The sequence below is a fragment of the Numida meleagris genome, chromosome 16 (assembly GCF_002078875.1).
Source record: "Numida meleagris isolate 19003 breed g44 Domestic line chromosome 16, NumMel1.0, whole genome shotgun sequence".
NCBI lineage: Eukaryota > Metazoa > Chordata > Aves > Galliformes > Numididae > Numida > Numida meleagris.
The window spans coordinates 2,044,040-2,066,362 of NC_034424.1; the positions used below are offsets into that span (position 1 = coordinate 2,044,040).

At 45.8% G+C, this 22,323-nt stretch overlaps 1 protein-coding gene across 1 annotated transcript in view; it reads left to right on the forward strand.

The window, feature by feature from the left end:
* The window catches only part of CACNA1B (calcium voltage-gated channel subunit alpha1 B), a 266,954-nt gene that overhangs the window by 160,343 nt on the left and 84,288 nt on the right, over nucleotides 1-22,323 (forward strand). Inside the window, exons 15-18 of the mRNA XM_021414263.1 lie at nucleotides 10,832-10,963; nucleotides 11,437-11,509; nucleotides 15,489-15,606; nucleotides 20,742-20,809. Of these exons, the coding sequence (XP_021269938.1) occupies nucleotides 10,832-10,963; nucleotides 11,437-11,509; nucleotides 15,489-15,606; nucleotides 20,742-20,809 (391 nt within the window). The remainder of the gene's footprint in view (nucleotides 1-10,831; nucleotides 10,964-11,436; nucleotides 11,510-15,488; nucleotides 15,607-20,741; nucleotides 20,810-22,323) is intronic.

The following is a 22,323-nucleotide window of genomic DNA, read 5'->3' on the forward strand; positions in this document are numbered from 1 at the left end:
ATGATCCTTGAGGTCCCTTCCAATGCAAGACATTCTAGGATTCGATGATAACACCTAGCCAAGAGCAAGTGTTACTGTTGAGTTCTCACCTTCATGGGGGATGTTACTGTTTTCGTAGCAGAATCGTTCCTGCTTATCTAAAATTTATTGTTGAGTACAAGGAATTTTATGCCTTAAGTTACAGTGGGCCATGTGTGGACTAACTGGTTGTTTCATTGTTGCTTTCGTAGTAAGACTGGGCTTGGTTCCCCTCCCTCCTGTGTACACTGACCACAGCCATCCTGGTTAACCTGGATGGTTAACACATTTGTGAACAAGCCTATCTGCAGTTCAGGCTTTGAGGAGTGCTCCTTGAAAGCGCTCTTCTGCCCAAGATTCGTTCACAAATCCTTTAGGTACAGGCAGAACAAGGTATTACAAAACCAGGGGATTTTAAATAGCTTCTGGAAATACTTGGCAAAATCCTTGAACTGTACAAGTGACAGAGTTTAGGAGTGGCTTTACAGTTAATCCACGGTGAGGGAACTTCACCGCAGAGGAGCAGGGCTTGGCTGATCAGATGCAGAGTGACTGAAGCAGCCAGTGCTAATGAGGTTGTTGCATGGAAGGTGCTCAGAAATGGGCCAGTGAGGAGTTGTGTGAACTGTGGCAGAGGGATAGGAGTGCAGTGAAGTCTGAGAGGATCTGTTAAACCCTGCAACTCTACCAGGCACCTCTAATTCAATTATGCCTGTCCCTCTGGGGGAACATTTAATTACATTACAAATTAATTTTACTTAAAGAATGGCGGGTTAAAACCTTGCAGGTATGCACTGATTTATTTTTCCCGTGGCCTTTTCTTTTTTAACTTTTCTGCTGTTGAATTGTTCTGATTAGCTTTCTCCACTTGATATTCCATGTTGCTTTGAAAAGGGAACAGTAGGAACTTTACAAAGGGGCTTGGAATTTATTTAGTCTTATTGAAAGAGCAGGCTATTCGCCCTGATGAGAAATTTCTGGTATTCCTGAGGTACGGTGAATAACAGGACATACTTCATGCCCTCATGGTTATCTCCAAATTAAATTGGAAGTTTTCCTTCCCTGTATGGGAAGGACTTCAGTGCCACGTTGCAGTAAGTTTTCTCAATACTGCACATGGGTACATGGCGTGTGCTGTTCCTCAGAGCATGGACTGTCAATTAAACAAGTTTCAGTTCTCTGTAGAAGGCTGTCTCCCATAAAGCATGCCATGATCATCATTTGTTTGCACTTATTTCCACCAATTCTGGCAGGAAAGAACTCTATAATGTAGCATAGAAAAGCATCACTTGAGGTCTAGTTGCAGAAAAGATGCATCTTCATCAGTAAGGACAACAAAACATAAAGTCTGTCATGTGGGCACATAGTGGGGATCACAGAATCATGGAATGATTGGGTTGGAAGCGACCTGAAAGATCATCCAGTCCTGACCCCTGACACAGGCTGGTTGCCCCCCACTAGATCAGGCTGCCCAGGGCCCCATCCAGCCTGGCCTTGGGCACCTCCAAGGGGTGAGGGACGTGGAGCTCCTTGGCATCCCCAAGACAGGTTTTAGGAACTGTGGTGAGAAGGATTTTGGGTTAAATCGGTATGTTTTCCCTTGGGAGGAGGGACCATTCTCACCAGGCTTCTCTTTGCCTATGGTTGCCCCAGTGAAGCGACTCTCTCTGGATTTCTCTGTCTAATGCTGCAGGGATCTTCAGCTTGCTCCTCAATTTGTCTAAAAATGAGTTCCATAATGCCTCCTTTCTGATAAGTACAATATTTGAAAACAGTGTTTTAGACATTATGGCCTGAGAACATCTTCTCAGCGTGCTGTGCTATGTTGAATCCTGTGTTTGATGCAATTAGGCCTTGTTGATGATATTGTGTTTGCCTTTGAAGTAGATAGCCAGCTCCCTCTGGATATAAATATGCAGCATGTGCAGTTGCAAAGAAAAGGCTTTCTGAAACGAGCATATTTATTTATGTCTGCCGAACATTTCACGTCTGCCTTGTCAGAGGGAGAAGTTGTAATTCACTGAGGTTCTCCTCCTGGTTGGTTTAATGTACAAGGAGAAAGAGAAAAGGAAACAGAAGTGGCAGGCTCAACACCTGCTCTTAATGACACCAGACTTGGATTGATCCAGGGCAGAAATGGAATTAATCTATTGGTGATTGACAAAAAAGAGCCACTAAATTTCTAACTCAAAAGTTTGGGGCAAAAAGATACTAACATGGCCTTTGCCAAAAGTACAAATTTCAAATTAAATAAGAGTCTTAATATCAAACTTTTTAACTTAAATTACATTATAAAATGCTTCTGTTTAAGGCAGATTAAATTACTTGTGGGGTCCAAACACCAGGAGGTCCAAACAACAAAATTGCTTTTTCAATTAAATGGGCAGGGCCACGTCAGAAGGAATCACATATCTGATCCGTCAGCTGTAGAAGCTGATTCACTCTGAGTTAATTCCTTGTGTCCAAGGAATTCACTGTGTTCACGTTCTCCTCCATCCTCTGTCCTCGCACTGCTGTGGTGTGTGATGAAATACAGCTATCCTGCCTGTTTTGAGCTCTGCTCCAGATGGAAGTCAACAGCCGTGAAAGGATGAGATGGGTTCTTCTTTCAAGGGCGACAGAAGGAAGTTGTTTCTTGGATATTATGAGTTTCCTGTGTTTTTATATCAATTATTGTTTGATTCTGTTTTACTTTGGGCATTTGCTGGCAGATTTTCTCCCATAATAATCTAGTATTGCATGTGTGTGAGCACAGAATGTATCAGTCCGATGATGAAACACTGCACTGGGTAATACTGGCTTTTTCGTTCATGCTTCACTGGATGGGTGGTTGAATATTAATCCTTCTTTCCTTCCTCCTTTCTCTTCTTGTGAAATGATTGCTGTTATTTTAGCAAAGTGCACTGAGATCTGTTAGAGAAAACTGCAATTAAAATTCTACCTAGAAATTCATTATTCAGTGAAAGAATATTGGGTGTACCTGAAAGGTAATCCTTAATGTTGGGTCTGGAGGGTAAATAGGATGAGAAACTCCCTATGAAGGGGACGTACAAAAAGCACGTGAAGGCTGTGTGCAGCACTTTCTGTTGGCCTGCTCTACAATCTCTTGCAACAATTCTAAGTTTGGTCTGCCAGCAAGGCCACCAGTTGCAGTGCATGGCTTTGACATCAGTCCTCACGATAGGAGGACTTTACATTGAAGTCATTCAAACAAACACCATGCTGAGCTCTGCTGAGCATGAAACCTAAGACACAAGTGCTAACTTCTCAGCAAGGGAACAACTCTGTAAACAGCATAAAATGCTGCTGCAAGATTTCCCTCTGGGCTATTGGGCAGAACGGGTGACAGCAGCGGCATCATTTCTTCCTCACCCAGGGAAGATGCATTTGCTTTGCTAAGGGAGTTTTGCCTCCTGTTTATTACCATTTCCAAAGTCTACAGGATGCAGAATGGATGTGCAGGGTGGAAGTTCAGGGTCTGGCTTGGAAGCTACATTGTAAATGTCTAATTTACAGGGCCAGCGATTAATAATTTAAACATTCTTGCTGTTTGCAATCTTTTTTGTGTGTGTACAAGGAAATTCGTTACCATTGAACGCGTTTTTTGGTTTTGTTTCAATTTTGTATTCTTATATTTTTGGTGACTCACGTCATGCTTGAGATTTAGTTCATCAGGTCCCTTCCTTGCCTTCTGCATTTGGACTGTAAGATGTTTTGCCAGTGTAACTAGATGATTGCCATTGGGATTGCTTGTGTTGTAAACACCTTTTTGCTCACTGATCTATCTGCCAGGAAGAAGTATAGAGGCACGGTGTAGCAGGAAGGTGTTTCTCCTAGCAGGTTCCATGCGTTAAGGAAGGCAGAGGTGTTGCCCCTTCATCTCTGTGCCATCTTGGTGCTCTGTGAGCATGGAGATCCAACCAACGGAGCCTACCTGTTGGTAGGAAAAAGGCTGAGAAGTCTGCACACCCCATACTTTGCCATCTTATTCCTCAACTCTGAACGCTTTGCCCTTGGTAGTCTCCTTTAAGGCTATTACTCCTACTTTCAAGGAGGCTGTTACATGGTGTAGTTAATGCCCTCATGATGTTCCCTCCCTTACTGCAAATGTTGGCAGAAGTGCCCTTGTAGGCTCCCTGCTGAAGCATTAATAAAACCTCTCTCATCTAGCTAATGCTTCCTGGATTTCAGTTAACATAATGCCCATGATATTTCATGACTTTCTTTGATATAAAATGTAAAACCCCTTTTTACTTTTTGATAATGGAAGTTGTATTTTTCAAGCAATTGCACAAGGCAAGCAGCAGTGTGAGATGAACCTGGGCCAAAAGCTCTTAGGAGGAAAGTGCAAGGCTGAGAACTGAGCAAAGCCCACGTCTGAAAGGAGCCCCGTGCTCTCCCTTCTCTTTCCCCACACTCATTGGCTGAAGCCATGCGTTCCAGGTGTACAAAACACATGGGATATGGGATTTCTTAACTGAAACATTCCTTGTTGCAATGTGCATCCACTGCCACTTTGCTGTCAGCGTGCAGCTTTGAGAAAGGCTTGGCACCATCTCTTTACAACTCCTGGAACCATAAAACTTGAATTAGAGGAGAAGCCTTCCTTGCAGCATCTGCACTGCTGCAGATGTGAGAAATCCTGTGCTTAAGCAACACCTCAGCTCTCTGCCTTCTGAAGTCTGACTCTTTCTGTCAACGTTTCTCTACAGGAAGAGGTTTGCTGTATGCTATTTGGTTTATTTTGGAATCATTGAGGGGATTTTTGCCCTTTTAATATTTGTTCTTTAATAATATTGCGTTGTTGCTGTTGCTCCTTGACTCACCAACTGGCGTAACTTACAACACCGAACACGTTTCCTGTAGCTTCAAGTCCTAAAAACCTGATACAGAAATAGAAAACTCCAACTATGTTCTTCCTGCCCTTTGTTTCATCAGACGTGATACATTTTCCCATCAAAAGCATGGCAGCCTTTTGCCTGTGATATGCGAGGCAGGAGGAAACTGAACTTGCTCTTCCAGAATTATGGTTGTGCAGGCGTAATAGGAACCAAAGCGGCTGCGTGCTAACAGCAGACCCAACACCTCTGAGCCTGAGCTCACAGAGGCAGCAGCTCTGTTGGGTAAGAAGGTATTTTTATCGTGAGAGAACGTTATAAAAGCTTACACCCCACTTCCAAAAATGCCCGTCTCACGTCGGCACGAATGTCCCAAACACGCATTTGCAAAACGTTATCTGTGCAATTAAATTAGACCTTTGGGAATTTTAGATCCAGAACTCTCTTTTGAAATTCCTTTACGGAGAGGTTTAGAGTATTATTTAACGCTCATACCAACCTTCCCACAGTACACGTGCAACATTGCCCTCCCAGCTCCTGAAGTCTGAATGCAGCTCATGTGCATATAGAAATATATGAAACCCTCCTCAGGGTCGTGTTTGCCATTGCAAAGGGATTTTCTTCTGGCAGGAGGAATTCTGCACTGTGAAAAACGACTGTTGTTCCCTGCATGAAGAGATCTGCCCACTGAGGTCTCGTGGACTAATTTAATCTCTTTTCCGGTTCCTAGATTTCGCCGAGTTTGTTTTTCTGGGTCTGTTTCTTACTGAGATGTCTTTGAAGATGTATGGGCTGGGGCCAAGAAATTACTTCCATTCCTCATTCAACTGCTTTGACTTTGGGGTGAGTAGGCTTCAGCTGCATGGTCCCCCTGATTGAATAGGGCTGGGCATTTCAGAGTGGGTATGGGAAGTGGTGCCGACAGGATGTCTTTTCCAGAGAGTGGTTGTCATATAAATTAGCTGCAGGGAAACACATTAAGGCTCCCCTGGTTATCATCCCTCTTGAAGAAATGTGACAGTCGAGGGTTTCATTTCCTCAGTGAGTTACAGGCTGTTCACAGCATCAGCACCAGTAAGTGCTCTGATTAATGCGAGAGTCTCTCTCCCATTCAAATGAGGTGATTGAAAGATGAAAAAACAACACACATCTCATGCTCATCTCCCTGTCATCCCTTCCAAGGCCGTTACCTCCAGATACACAGGCAGCGCTTTTCAGACACGAGTGCCCAGAAGTCTGAACACACAATACAGGAAAGCTGTAACTCAGATCCATTCATTGTTGAAGTACGGGCTCTACAGGTAGAGCTACCATGCTCTCTTTTTGGCAGCACCATTGTGGAAGCTCGGAGCTGAACAGACCTTGAGATCAAACCCCAGAGACATCTGTGTCCAAGAGGCTGAGGTTGGTTTGGCAGCACCCAGTCCCTCCATGTGGGACTTTGCTCCCCGGGTGCCCCTAGCAGCTGACAGTGGATCGGGGCCATGAAACATGCTGTGCAGACCTTTCTGGCTGCATGGCCCAGTAATGCACAGCCAACCATAGAACAAAACCAGCGCATAAATAACCTGGTTAATGTAAGATAGCTGGGGTGGAAACTTGCATCCAGGACACTCCTTGCGCCAAGGTGAGCTTGTATCTGCCAGTCAAGCTCACGTGATACAGGAGCTTGGCATAAATATGAGATAAATCCACAAGGTCTCTCTGCTTTCTGACATGCTTTAGTGAGCACAGCACTGGCAATGAGCTTTGCAGAGGGTTTCCCAGGAGGTAAAGCTGTGGATATGTTCCTAATTCTCCATCCTTTAGAGAACCCGCGGGGATCCTACTTCTGTCTGTGTTTTTCTCCTCACCCACCTTCCACCCCCCAGAACTAATTTGGCTCCTGCACCCACACTGGAACATCTGAAACCAGTTTAGTCTGACAAACCATCCCAACAGAACAGTTCAAAAGCAAAGAGAGAAACAGCAAAACAGAGCAACATCAGTCTTGGGAGAAATGTTCCAGTGGGGTCTCATGTGCAACCGCCCCCAAGAGACCCTGCTGAGATGCCAGGGAAGTTAATGATCAGCATAATGTGTGGAGTGCCTAAGGAAAGGCTTTTGCTGATTCACGAGGGATTCTCGAGAGGAATAGGCTGTGGGAGAAGATTCTTAATTCCTTCCTTTTGTAATGGGAGCGACTGGCTGAGCAACCGCTTTGTGTTCCTCTTTTCCCACTGTGTTTCCTTGAAGCTCAGGGTACAATGTTTCTTGCAGAGCAGCTGCAGGTCCCGCTGTGTTTTTCCAAATACAGACAGGCTTCTGCTTGTTGAAATGTTTTGCAAGCTGCCGAGGGCCATGGCACTGTGCAGGTCCCCAGCACCGCTCTGCTGCTGCCGTGCACAAAGAGCCCGGCTGCTCCCTGGGGCTGCTATAGCATGTTTATGGTGTGCTTTGTGCCATGGGACCATGGTCTGTGCAAGCTCTGAAATGCTAGGTTAATGCAGCTAATGATGGTTATTGGCAGAGAAATGCCCATCCTCTCTTATTAACTACACAGTAACCCGTGTTGATATAATTGCCCTTTCTGATTGTGCTTAGCCCATCATTATTTTGTCCTTTTTGTAACAAGGGATTTCAGAGAAAAAAATATTTATCCCTTCAGGTTAATGCTCTGTCAACCTTAAGACAAACAAGCAAAAATTAGAAACAAAACCAACCCCCTTCACTGAGGACAATTTATTTTCAATAACCCGAGGCAGATGATGGATCTGCACACGAGAGGCTTTTTAGGATCTCTTCACTCTCCCAAAGACTCAGTGGCCAGAAGTTTCTGGGAATTTAGTGAGGAGCTAACACCTGGATGTTCTACAGCTCTGGGGATGTGTCCATGGTGCTTTTCTAATGGGATGAGGAGGATGGGGCGGTGTCCCCACGTTGCTGGGGGCTGCCTGGACCACGCAGGGTGGGCAAATGAAGTAATTGTACAGGTGGCACTTACAGCTGAGACAGTGAAGTGAAAAAAGTCCTCTAATAAAGGCTATTTTGAAGTAGTAGTTCACTTGCTAGAGAAGAAATCATCAAGTTCCCATCTGTTCCTATCCCACTCTAGATATTGGACTGCAGGAAGTTAGAACCAAACTTCTCTTATATTGTTGTTGGATAATTCACGATTTTGCAAAATTACACTGAAACCATCATCGGAAAACCACCACAGCCCCAAGTTTTGACTCTTCTTTAGCCCCCAGCCTCTCAAGCAGCACCACAAGGAACTAAGCAGAAGTTTTCCCTTCTGTAAAATGAACTCCTCTTCCAGGTCATTGTGGGAAGCATCTTTGAAGTCATCTGGGCTGCAGTGAAACCTGGCACCTCGTTTGGCATCAGCGTGCTGAGAGCCCTGCGGCTGCTGAGGATTTTCAAAGTCACCAAGTAAGTCCAGCTCCCATCTCCTCACCTTAGGCACCATGTGAAGCCACCCCATGGGTGGGGGAAGGAAGGGAACTGCAGGTGCAGAGTTGTCCTTCCCTTGGCTGAGCAGTCTGAGCTTCTGCCAGTCAGAAGTTAGGGAGCTCCTAGAAAGTTGCACCTTTGAGGACTTTTAACAGCTTTTTTTTTTTTTTTTTTTTTTTTTTCCTGCACCTTTATGTGCAGGTTTGTCTGACTCTTCTTCAGCCATTTTCATGGAATCACAGAATGGTTTGGGCTGGAAGGGACCTGTAAGGGTCATCTAGTCCAGCTCCCTGCAATGAACAGGGACATCTTAGTGGGGATGGTGGGGATGGGTTGGGGTTGGACTAGATGATCCTAGTGGTCTTTTCCAACCTTAACGATTCTATGATCTACAGCTCCATCAGAGCTCAGAGCCCCATCCAGCCTGACCTTGGCTGTCTGCAGGGACGGGGCACCACCGCCTCTCTGGGCAACCTGTGACACTGCCTCACCACCCTGAGCATAAAACTCTTCTTCCTTATATCCAGCCTAAACTTCTCCTTTTGTAGTTTGAAACCATTCTGCTTGGGGCATGAGTGCACCTGGCTTTTCTTCATTATTTGTTAAACTTGCTTAGAACAAGAATCTCAGTAAGTGCCGGCTGTCCCTATCTGCTGCTGATGGTATTTAAGTATTTAGATCTACTGAGCTGAGCTCTGGCTCTACCACTGGATAATAAATCCTGATGCTCAAACCACAGTGCTGACACAAATATAAGTGCATTGCTGCTGTCTGTGCTCTGTCTGGTCTGGGGATGTCTGAGGTTTCTCTCTGGAGCCTGTAAATGTGAACATTGACTGGAGTTGGGTTGCTCCAGCTTCTCTGTTGTTTTCGTGCTCGTCTTGTGTTAATGTGTGCTGCCATTAGCAACAGCTGCTGTGCAACCTGAAAAGCCACCAAGAGCAATTTCTACATGGTTTTAAAATTGTACTGTGGGATGTGATGAAATATTTGGGTGCTCCTGCTGTTGTTTTTCCCCTACGCCATTCTCTGCATTGACACCAAAAGCGCAGGTTGAAGTAAGCAGGTATTTCCTGGCTATTCCCATGCATGATTTTTGTTAGGTAGAGGATTTGCCAGTTTATGTCTGTTAATCATCATGCAGACCCCAAATTCCTGCATGATAGTGTGCTGTTGGAGGCACTGTGGGAGTTGTGAACTGAAGTTCTGTAAATGTCCAGTAAAACAAGTGGGATCTTGCCCTAAAAATGTCACTTAGTCTACCTCCGCTCTAATCTTACTGAAAATGACACATTTTGTAGCAAATTTTTAGCAATTAATTGTCAGCAGAGCTACAGAGATGGAATGTATCTGATTGCATGTTGTGCTTTTTTAAAAAAAATTGGACATTTTTGCAAGATGAAATGATCTTTTTGCCCGTTTTGACTATTCAGGATTTCAGCTGGTACAACAAATTGCTGAAGCCTGAGGTTTAACTTAACGAAGCAATCATGAAACAGGCTGAGTGATCTCCCACTCTTGGGGCAGCAAGTCAGATTCTCACCCCACTGATGTAGAAATTCCCTTGGCCTTATTAAGGAGATTTCCCCAGGTGGAAACATACTGATCCCAAGCAGTCGTCTGTCCCCCCACCCTCCATTTTCCATATAGAATCATAGAATGGCTTGGGTTGGAAGGGACCCCAAGGATCATCAAGTTCCAACCCCCCTCCACAAGCCAAGGCTTCTTGCCCCTGGATTTAGATGAAGGCGATAGTCCACCCTGATTTGGAGAATTGCTATCAGCACCTTTGATTCTTATGGCTCAAATCAGTGTGACTGCTGATGGCAGAGTGATGTGGAAGTTAAAAGCTAAACTGCTTCACTCCCAAAGGTGACACCAGGATGCACTAAGAGGAGCACAGCCCAAGAGGGACTAAAATTCAGAGGGGAAGACAAGGAGAGGACAGCTCAATGTGTTTTCCTCTTTGTCATGTTTGAAGCTAATGGGGACCAGCAGCTGCAGAAATGCAGCCCCTCGTTATGTCCTGGTGCTCTGTAATCAGGCAGGGTTTGGTGCTGAGCTGTTCTGAGATGAGCTGGAGCCACTCAAGCAGGGTTAACTGCAATATGCCAACCCAGTGCTGGAGGCAGATTTTGCCTGAAGGCATTGCACCAAGCAGGGCATTGCACCAAGCAGGGCAAAGCCCTTGTGGCCAACGACTCCATCCCCTGCTGTCTGTATTGCTGGATAAAAGAAGCGTACGGGGGTATATGCAATAAGGGTGAGATTTGCACCAGGAAAGGAGCTGCTGAGAAATGGAACCAAGTACTTTCCCTGCAGTCAGCTGCACTGGTACACGTGCACTGGGGTGATCATCTCAGCTAGTGTGACGCTACGAGAGATTTCGAGATGTACTTTTCAATCACATAGGCTGGGGCAGGGGGAGATTAAAGATGCCAACAATCTTTGCCACCCATTTTAAAAAATTATTTTTAATAAAAGAATGGATCTTATTAATTTCTAAACCGCTAATGGTTTCTGTGCTCTGATCTCCAACACAGATACTGGAACTCCCTGAGGAACCTCGTGGTCTCCTTGCTGAACTCTATGAAGTCCATCATCAGTTTGCTCTTTCTGCTGTTCCTTTTCATTGTGGTGTTTGCTCTGCTGGGGATGCAGCTCTTCGGAGGGCAGTAAGTCTAATTAATCATTATAATTTCAGGAGTAATTATAGAGCAATCACCTGGAATACACAAATGGAAGAGGGGCTGCAGGGCTGGAAGGACTGACGTCAATGGTACACGCATCAACCTTACTGCTGAGAAGCAGCACACAATTTCAATTTTGACTTTATGCTTATGGACTGAGGCTTCTTGAAGTGGCTTGTTCTGCAAGAGGGTTTGATCTTTTGATTGTTTATTTGTATTTAGGATGCAATCAATTTTGAAGTGTCAGTTTTTCTCCAGGATCCAAATTTAGTTTCTGCTCGTGGTTCTGTTTGATGCCATCTTCTCAGTGACGCCATGATCTCTGCTGCAGTTGTTGGGGTGCTGTGTCTAGGTGGAACAAGTGTTGGTTGCTGACTCAGGTTACAGTGTAATACAGGACTGCAGGAGATTTCCTTGTACCCTTATTGCTCTTGTTTTTATTTCTGACTTTTCTCCAGGTTCAATTTTAGAGATGAAACACCAACCACGAATTTCGATACCTTCCCAGCTGCCATCCTCACAGTGTTCCAGGTAAAGCCATCCCTTGCCCTGGGTGACCATCAGAAAAGAAATTCTTGGGCATCTCTTCCTGCTTCTGGTGAGCAGGGAGGTCCCCAGTGAACTTAGGAAAGGTGAATTCCTTCTTTCTCAGGTGTTTTGGCCACACTGACCAATCAATGCATCATTAATGTTCAATGCTACAGAATTAAGGGAAGCTAGAACAAAAGATTTTTTGTTAGGTAAAAAAAGTACCTTGATAAAGTAGATGTTTCTGTGCTCAAAGATGTTGTGTCCCTGTTCTCTTCTTCTCAAGGCCCCTGCCCAGAGCTGCACACTGCAATGGCAGCAGTGCATGTGGTCAACTGCATAAACCATTTGGCCAGGAATCACAGCCCGTGAGGGTTGACCTGTCCCACTTCTTCCTGCAGTTGCTGTAATTTAATGAGGAGAGCTGCCTGAGCTAGCTCCAGGCAGCGAGGAAGTAATGTAGCATTTTGCACTGTAATAGCTCAAGATAAAATAATGCTGGATAAGAATTACAATCGATGGGGGAGCACATAAAGAGGCATCAGCCTTGGGCAAGTTCGTGTGATGGCAGGGGGAAGCAGCAGCTCTGGGAGATGCAATGTGCAGATTTAAGAGCCTCATTTTGCAGCTGTTCTCTGCATGCCATTTTTAAACATTTATTTCAGGTGTTTCAGTAGAGAGGTGGAGGTGCATGATTGGCTTAATGCGAAGATAGCAGATCCATGGAGGACCTCCCTGTCTTGCTGGGTGTCATTCAAGCTGAGACTTGACCCTTATCCAAGCTTTCCTAGAGCTCAGCAAGACTTGAATTATGTATTTCACATCCCAAAAATGAGGATGGGAAAAAAAAAAAAAGATTGGGTGGATGACAAGTTTTGGATTAAAAGAGAAAAGGAGTCTAAAAGAAAATGTGTCCCATGACCTCTGCGTAAGCAGCTTCATATGGGCATTGTTGCTCTCCAGATGTGGAACAGGTTCTGCAGTACTTACCTTGCAGGATATTGCAAATCATGGTAGATTAATATTTGCATAGTATTTTAGTGCTCATCAAAGAAAGGGCTTACAGAGATGGAAAGGTATTGCCACAGAGCCGGAACGGAGCCCCAGTCAGGCTCCGGATATGAGCATCTGGAGATTTCATTGCTATTTTGGTTTGGGACTGGAGCTGTCTCTGGAAAATACTTCTCTGAAATATTTCCTTTCTGTTCCCAAGATGAATGTCCCTGTAGTGTGGTGGATGTACGATGAAGGAAAACAGTGCTGATTTAATGGCCTTTGTGTAGAGCATCAGAGCTATGAATTAAAACCAGCAAAACCATTGGCACCGAATTAACTCAGTGACCCCTCACATAGGCATTTCAATAACCTCTTGATCCCAATCCATCCCACTCCTCTCTTGAATTGCAAATGTGATGTCAACATTTCTTCAGCAGAGGCTTTGGATTCTCCTTGACCAGCCAGAAGGTCCATTTGGTTGCTGCTCCAATAAGCAGAGTGGCATTATCCAGTGAATGCATGTGATGCAGTGAACAAATATAATTGAGCCAGATACACCCTGCCCATCTCTCACCCCTTTGCAGAGGCTTTAAGACAGAGGTGGATGACCTCTGTAAGAGCCAGCCCCCTCGGAGCTCAGATTGAACGTGGAATTATAAAGTCATTGAGGTTGGAAGGTTGGTCACAGCCTCTGTCATGGGACTCCCAGGACGTATTGTATGCACCTTGCACCTGACTGAGCCCAGCATTGGGTGCCACTGAGTGCCCTGCCCCTAAATTCCCTTGGAAAAGTATCACACATTTTTCTCCACCTCCTAGCTCTCAAGGAAAGTCTTTTTGAGCTGAATGGCAATCTGTGTATATACAAATATAAATATTCACATATATAGGCATGAGATATAAATAGCAACATGCCTCTATTGCAGCAGTCATTGAGCTGCAAGTGTTTACAACATCCATAAACACAGAGACTCTATAAAGAAGAAACACCTCTATTAACCATATGTGCTCTGCTCCTGGAAGGCTGCTGCTTAAATAACTGCATGTGCTGTGATGGAGTGGAGCCCCAGTGGCTGCTGGAGGTGAGGAGCCGAGGTGGCAGTGTGCAGCCAGACCACAGCATCCATTAAAACAGACTTTATAGACCAGAAAGACCTTTATTAACTCCATGTGCTCTGCTCCTTGAGGGCTGCTACCTAATTGCTTGAGTAATTCCTGCAGCTGAGGAGCGATGGTGCAGACGGGGGAAGGACAGCAGGTCAAAGAGTGCATCTCACCAGGGCCTCTGAGAGCATCCCCAGCTCTGCACCCAGCCTGCTGAGTTTAGACCAGTTATCTCTCTGCACCAGTTCCATGAAACTTTTTTTCTTCAATATCTTGTTTCATTTTCTAAACATCCTGGCTGGATTTTTGAAGCCCAAGTCCTTCTGGGTTTCTGTGCAGCCTGCAGTTTGTGGTATCTGCAAGCCCTGGTCCTGTGCAGGTTGCACAAATGCTCTCACTGATCCCCTTCCCATGACTGTTTGCATGAACAGCAGTCACTGTATGTTAATTTCCAGACTGAAGGAGCAGTTGTGAACTCATGGAAATGATGTGAACACTGCTTAGTGTAACTGAACATCAGAGCTTGAAGCCCAGTGGCCTGGTTCACACTCCCTGCTGCAAGCCCAGGGTAACACTAGTGGTGCGGGCTGCTCTGGGCTTGCATTGAATTATCTGAGACCAGATAATGCATTTGGGAAACAAGTTTGTAAATGCGCTGTATAGCCTTGTGTCTCTTCTTCCCTTAATGCTGTCATCATCAGCAGCCCTGCAGCAAGACGTTTTCTCTCTATCAGGAGATGATGGCTAGTCTGGAATTTGTAGTTGTTTGGAGCATACTGTATGCACATGGCATTGATTGCTTCCTTCTTCACACTGTGCTTCAGGGTGTTTTGTTGTTGTTGTTGTTGTTGTTTTGCTTTTTCTTCTACTAAATGCAGAGACAATTTCCTATTTAGGTATTTGAGCTCTGAATTCCAGTGGGCATTTCTCAATGTACTGAATGTAACTACCATTAGGATTGGCCATGGTGGGCAGATGAAAAGTTAATCGGCTGCTCTGTGTTGGTGAGGAACAGGAATGGCAGGTGGTTCAGACTGGTGCAAAATTAGCATCTAGAGTGACAAGGCTTATTTAAGGCTTAGGTACTTCCACTTATTAAGATGAGTTTTGTATTATTCATGTTTGCTAATCAGCTTGGGGTCAGCATCCCATCCTGCAGCCAGCACAGCTCTGCAGGGCTCTGCTCGTGCATGAGAACACAGGAGGAACAGGGGCTCCTTCAAACTGCCCTCTGCTATCCTCACACACATTTGGATATTGCTTCTGCTTAGGTTTTCTGGAGACTTGTGGACGCCAGAGTGACTGAATATCCTTGTGGCCTTGGGAAGAAGAACCATTGTGGTGCACACCTTGCAGTGGTTGTGCTAGAGGGTATTGCATTTGGAGAAACAATCAGCTGCAGCAAGGCTGTTTGCAGCCCTGAGGGGCTGGGGAATAGTGGGTTTTCAGTAGTGGGAAGGAGTTTACCAGGGTTTGTCCTGTTCTGTGGGTCACTCAGTGCTTATAGGCTCTGTGTGTCGGGCAATGACTGAGCAAACCCTGAGCTGAAATGAGAGGAGATGAAGCACTCAGGGTGCTGGTCTTGGAAGTCGGAGTTTTCTTTGGTCTCTGGGAAATGGAATTGTTAAAACCCAACATCTCTGCATGACTCAAAAAATGGAGATGGGTCAGAAGTTTTGCTGGGAGATGTGTTGGAATGTGCCTTCTACATGGGAGCCCGTGCCAGAGGTGGAAAGCAGGCACATAACCAAGAGACAGGAGAAGAGAATGTCCCCAGCAGAGACCAGTCCAGGATTGCATCCAATTGCCCAGCTCCTCTACACTGTCCCTTCTTTGTCTTCCCTTTGTGTCATTTTCTTCTCTCTCAAATTTCTCTGTGCAGATCCTGACCGGGGAAGACTGGAATGCAGTGATGTACCATGGCATAGAGTCGCAGGGCGGTGTCCACTCGGGGATGTTCTCCTCCATCTACTTCATTGTCCTGACATTGTTTGGTAACTGTATCCTTGCATACTGCCTTGTCTTACTGCCTACTGTAGGGCACCAGAAACATCTGATTTAGTTTAATTCCTACCCACCCCTACCAAGCACTTTTTAAAACCAGGTCTTTGCTATGGCTTTGCTCCTTACAGCACCTGGGCTAAGAGGAGTAGGCAAGCTTTCCTTGTTAGTGTCACACTTCTGATGGCAATATATGTTCTTTGTTCAATTTAATTTTCATGGATTTAGATTAAGAATGTCCTATTGTGAGTTCATTTATGTTGTATGAAAAAGAACTGAAGTCAAGTCAAAGCAGGACATCTGTACCTTGATTATCTTCATGGATAGTTTGCACTAAACCAGGGAGAGAAAGAGTTGAAATTGGTTTAGCACGTAAATTGGGCTACAGCCTCTTGGTGCCATGACAACTTAACCAGCTGTGCTACTTCAAATGCTTGAAAATGTCTTGTCTCCACATAATACTTAAATCATGAGTCTAGCTCTTGAATTTCAGGCTCTGGGAGTATTTGGTCATGTTCCAAGACAAGAAATACTTCTGTGAAGATGTTCTGTTTTGCTTTGTCATGAAAACCTGCTGAGGGCAATGGGAATCTGGGAGCCTGTGTCCTCCAGAAATGCTCCAAGGTGTCTGCTGGAAGCAGCTCTCACATGGAGCAAGGACTTGGAGTGGGAGGCTGTGTTTTATACACAGCCAAGCAAAGTGATCCTCAGACCTAAGGACTGGTTGGGCCTGGGAGCCTGCAGAGCACAGGATTTGTGATAGCACTCTGTCTGTTCTTTGATGGAGGTGCTGCTGGGCTGATGTTGCGTAGCATTGCTCACGTTAGCTAGCTACATGTTCATTGGTGGCAGATGTTCACTGGCTGCAGCGATAAGCTGTGCGGTGTCAAACAGCATCCTTGAAAATGGAAACTTGAAAATGGTGGCATGCATGAGGCAGCGTGTCTGCCTTGTTTGTGCTATAAATAGGGATAATAAGGCTGAGTGTTTCTGCTCTGCTTGAGCAGTAGATGGCTAGATGAGGGGAGACCAGTGGATGTTGTGTACCTTGACTTCAGCAAGGCTTTTGATGCTGTCTCCCATAACTTCCTCGTGGGTAAGTTTAGGAAGTGTGAGATAGATGAGCAGACAGTGAGGTGGATAGAGGCTGTGCTGCCATCCAGGCAGAATCTGGACAGGATGGAGAGTTGGGTGGAGAGGAACCTGTTAAGGTTCAACAAGGGCAAATGTGGAGTCCTGCACCTGGAGAGGAATAGTGGCATGCATCAGTACAAGTTGGGGGGCTGGCCTGCTGGTGAGGAGCTCTGCAGAGAAGGACGTGTGTGTCCTGGCGGCCAACAGAGTGACCATGAGCCAGCAGTGAGACATGGGACATCAGAGCCCATGGATTATGAGGCAGGGCTCAGCCCTTTGCCTTGCACGAAATCTCTCCACTGGCATGAGGAACTGTGGCAGGGAACAGGCAGTGTGTGAGCTGTGTGTGTCCCAGAGGGCTGTCTGTGGGGTTTATCCCATTAACGTGCGCTGCTGGAGCAATAGCAGCTGGGACACGTGGGCTGGTTCAGCAGCTACACTCAGGCACCTGCCTCAGCGTGCTCCTTCCAGAAACATGCGGCGTCTGAAAAGTGGGTCAATGGAGAGCTGGGATTGCTCTCAGTCCTCAGGGCTTGGCATTTGGAAATGAGATTAAGTCGTAATCAGGCTTGACAGCAAGGCTGAGACAGAGAGAGAGAGAGAGATTTTTAACCTTAGAGCAGCTAGGATACAGCAGTGTTGAAGAAGAGGGTATTAATTCCTTTCTTGCCCCTTCACTTGAAAGAGAGGTCTTCTCCCTTGTACTCCAGTTTCCTTTAAAAGACAGCAGGCATTGTTCACATGGATGGAATGAGAACCTGCTCACCCCTTGCGACTGCCATGGATTTGGCCTTTGCCTTTCCTGGCCGTGCCCAAGACTTTGTCTGAGAGGGGCAGTTGCTTTCATGCTATGGAAGAGCTCTTCTGCACCACACGTGACTCTACTGGCATTTAAGCACAGTGAGAGGGGGCAACGGAGGACAAGGGGTTAAATCCTTGTGTGTTTTCCTCAGGAGTTGCAGCATTGAGGCTGCGAATGCTCACGCTGGTATTTCAAGCAGGTTTTCAGGAAGGTCAGCGCTATCCCTGCTTCTCCGTAGTTATGTTCTGGATGCTGAGAGCAAGCAGCAGGCAGTCATTTATCTCGGGGGGGAAAGCTGAACTGTGTGACTTACCGGTGACTTAACGTTATTCTTAGCTGTCAAAACATAAGCAGGAGGGTCTGAAAATAAAGTTCAGTTTGCCAGAAAATAGCGGAACTGCATTTTTGTGGGAAGTAGAACAGCCGTTAATGTCAGCGATGCTGCAGTGCGGGGCGAAGCACAGGTGTGAGCCTGGGGTTCACCTTCCCACCGAGAGCCTGAGCCTGGCACAGTGGGAGGATGCCCAGTATGGAGCAATCCTGCACTGCTGGTTAGCTCAGTTATGGATTGGCTTAATGTAAAAAGTCTTTTCTTCTGTAACTTGGGACTTGAACATTGCAGCCACTCTCCTTTTTACAAAGATCTCCTCCAGAAAGCAGTAAGAATATACTGTTTTATGCAGTTTTAGAGACTCGGTGTTGGTGATTTTGGGGTCAGCTTGCAAAACCCGCTCCTTTTGAACGTGGAGATCTCCTTTGCTCTTCAAAGTGATGTGGGCTCAGTAATAGTTCCATTTCAGGAAGAAGCAAGGGAGGGTGCTGGCTTCCTTTGCTTTCACTGTAGCTCAGTTGCTTCTTTGAATCAGTTTATATGGATGGTTGGACTTGATGACCTTAGAGGTCTTTTCCAACCTTAATGGTTTTATGAATCTATATTTTCAAAGCACGTTGCAAGGAAAAGATCTAGAAATGTTGATTTTCTAAGTCAGAATTCTCTTGCGTTTTCAACTGAAGAGAGCCTGTACGTAGCCAGACCTCTGTGTCTGAAATGGTTTAATGGAAGCAGTGTGACTGGAGTGACAGCAGGATTTGCCTCATTTTCTAGGAAATTGCACCATGCTTTTCTTCATTGTTATGCGGTAAATTGATAAATTGGTGCATCTGTTGAGGGAAAAAGGAGAAAAAAATAAAAAAAATCTGCAGAAAAGCCTGAAATGAAAACCAGCTAATGCACGAGGCCAGGCACCCTTCCCAGGTCTGGGCACTGGCTGCCTTCTGCACTTTGCTCCAGCGCGTAGAGCTGTGCTCAGCATCTGATCAGGCTGCACAGCCTGGAGATGCAGGTTGGTTGGTGTCTGGGAGCTCCCAAGCTCTGCAAAAGGGGCAGAGGGACCTTCTCTGGAGGATGAAACACTCAGTTCCTCCGGAATGCATCTGCTTGATAAGTCAAAACAGCCCGACCCGCTAAAAAAAACAACAAAATAATTATGCTTCCAGGGGCTGATTATGTTACACAAAGCATTTTCTGCATGTGTGTGTAGGAGGCAGAGGTAGGAAGACAACTTTGTTAGGGGACATTCCTTCCTCCCAGCCAGGGGCTTGGAGGCATTTCCAGCATTGAAGCACCAAGGATGGCCCCTCGGCCAGTCACCAAAAGGAAATGGAGACAGGGATGTATTTGCAAATGGAAAGTTAATTGAACTCTCACTGCAGCGTGGGAGGGAGATGATCACTTTGGTTATCATCTTTCCCTTCTTGTTCTTCATTTGCTTGGCTCTGTGGGAGCGAGGAGCTCCTGCCCTGTACCCCTCACAATGGACATGCATCACATTTCACAGCTCTTGCTGTCCCCATCGAATCAACTTCCCATGGTAAAACCCTCTATCCCGTGCTGCTTGATGTGATGAAATCCTGATGGATGCCTGGAGAAAACCCAGGAGTCCGTGTCCCATTCCCTGCAGGATGCAGGCACATCCTAGAGGATTACACACTGCTCCTACTTCCACTGTCCCAGGCAGAGGTTTTGATTGGGTTTTGATCAGTGTTTAGGCTCTGGAGGCACTCATCTCAATGGGAATGAGAGGCCTGAAAGGTTCTGAAGTTTGATGAGGGCTCCTGAGAGGGAAAACCAGGAAGCCTTGAGCTGGGAGTCTGGGCCATTTTGGTCCCTGGCTGCCCTGGGAAGCCTCCTGAAGCTGTGCCAGCATGAGGTGCTGGTGCCCAGCCAGCAGTACTCACAAACAGGGTGCTGCTTGGAGCCACGGTCACATATGGCTCTGGCAAGGCTGTCCTGTCATCAGGCAGGATATGAGAGCAAATGTTTTTTTTTGCTTCTTGGGCATTGGTTAAGACGTGGATTTGATTTGCTCGCTCTCGTGTTGTATGCAAAGGTATCTGATTTACAATTTCTACGTGGCTGCTTTGCAGACATGTGAGTGGAACAACAGCAATAAAACATATTCTATATGAAGGGCCAATTAATTGCTGAAATCATTAAGAGGAAAAGTGAGAATAATGAATGAATTCATAATTATAGGGAAATGTGATGTCTAAGTGATATGGCACAGTTCTTGCAGATATCACCGGACTAGCACGAGCACTGGCAGTTGTTTAGCTGGGCTGTGCATAGTGGCCAGACTAACAGCTCATGTGCTGGCAGAGCTCATTAGCTGGGGCTGGGCTAACGGGCTTGGCCATCACTGTGCTCTGTGGGACTGCAGCTTTCAGGAGAGTGGATGCTTGTGGTGTTCTAGCTGTCACACCCTCTCTGCTGTGATAACTCATGGGAGTTCTTCCCAGTGGCACGTGGCACAGCACTGATCATGGCTCAAGCTTTTCATGTTACCCAATGCCTTTATACAGATATATGCAAACATGGTCTTTAAAATGGCCAGTTTCCAGGAGCTACCAGTTGTTCTGTTAAGCAAGAAGGATGAATGAAGGTGAAATCCTGTGTGTATGGGCATGTGTATTCCCTCAGGACATGTGTGCTGGCGAAGTCAGGTGGATGTCCAGCACACACTGTGCTCCTGAGCTGGTCACGGTGAGTGAGAAACGAAGATGAGAAAGCAGTGGTGCAAGGGATCCATCAGTAATACACCCATGATTGGAAGTGGGGAAAGAAGGCTGTAGCAGCAGGAGATGAACTCTTTTCTCTACTTGCTATGTGAAGATTTTTCCTTAGCTGCTCCCCAACAGACACGCTCCTGAATGTCTTCTTGGCCATCGCCGTTGACAATCTGGCCAATGCCCAAGAGCTGACCAAGGTAAGTACCAGACTTCTGGTTCTTCAAACTTGGACCATGGCTGCTGGACCTAAAGCAGAGATTTCCCTTCACGCTGTACCTCTGTGTACCAACTGATGCTGCTGTGACCCCCTGATAAGAGCCTGGAGGTCTGCCCTCATCCAGTTCTGTTTGTTTGGTTCTGGAGGCTTGTTTCTGCAAACTGTTTCATTTTCTTCACACCAGGGCAGGCAGCAGGCATTGCTCATGTCGCTGCTGTGTGGAGGTGCGCAGACTTCTGTAGCTTTTGCTTTTTTTCAAGAGCAGAGGCGAAAGAATTAATGGGTTTTGGCTGACTCGCTTGTGTGTCTGAGGCTTCGCCGTGGGGAGTCACAGGTGGCATATTGCTGCCTTTGCTGTCTCATGCTGGTGCTTTGTACGTTGTGGAGTTTGAATCTAAGAATTAATATTCTCCAATTAGCTCTGGAAAACAACTCGAAGAGGCCACTGTGAGTTTAAAGCCAAAATGTTAGAACCTTCCCACCTCCCACCAGCTGCAGAACAATCCAAGTCATGGCACAGGCACAGGCAGAAAGTTGGGTCCTGGCACGAGCTGGAAGTGGCACTGCCAGAGCTCTGCTGTGTGCTTAGGTTTATATTGAGCATCCCCTATGGAAACAAGTTCAGCCTCTGTACTGTGCAGAAAGGATTCCAAATGCTGCAGTTTGGGTTCATGTTATTGCACACTTCTGGTTTCTCATTGTGGTGTACTCAGTGATGTGGCAGCCCTAGGCTTGGTTTGCACACCTCTCCCTTGCTCTCATGAGGTGGATGTGCACACCCCATCGCCTGAAGCCAACGATTGCTGGCTGCAAAAGCACTGTATTTACCTTAGCAGCTATATTTTACAAACTTTTGCTTGTATACTTGGGTAATGAAGCTCATCCTATTTCTTTCTTAATCCTTTTAGCGCTTTCTTCTGAATATTTCAGCAGCTGACTGGAAGGGTTAGAAACCTGACTTTGTTTATGTATATAAAGTATAATTAAATATTGATGGATTCAGCAGCATTGCTAAATCATAAAGCTTCTTGAGAAACTTCTTTTTTTGCTTTAATTTTACTTATGATCTGAAAAAATCTCTAGGGCTTTCAAAAGCAGAGGAAAAAGATAAAAGTAATTCAATTGTATAGCATACCTGGAGAATGAGGGATTTATTGCTAAGTAAATATGATCATGCAAAACCAAAAATGGCCTGAAGTTATAATTAAGTTACTCAGGAGTCAGTTGATCTCAGGAGACATTCTTGACATTTATGCTGTAAAACTAATCACGATCACTGCTGCATATACTGTGGGAGAACCATTAGCAGTTTGCACCTGCATCTGTTTTGGAAAGAGAGAAAGCTTTCCAGACAAACTTCAGGACTGAAGCATTTCAACCAGCGTTCCCAGTTCTGGATGTGAATCTGGGTTTACCTTTATTGTGACTCTGGGATGTTTACTTGGTCACCTTACCTGGGCCCTGTGACCTGTTCCAGGGAGCAACAGAGCTGCA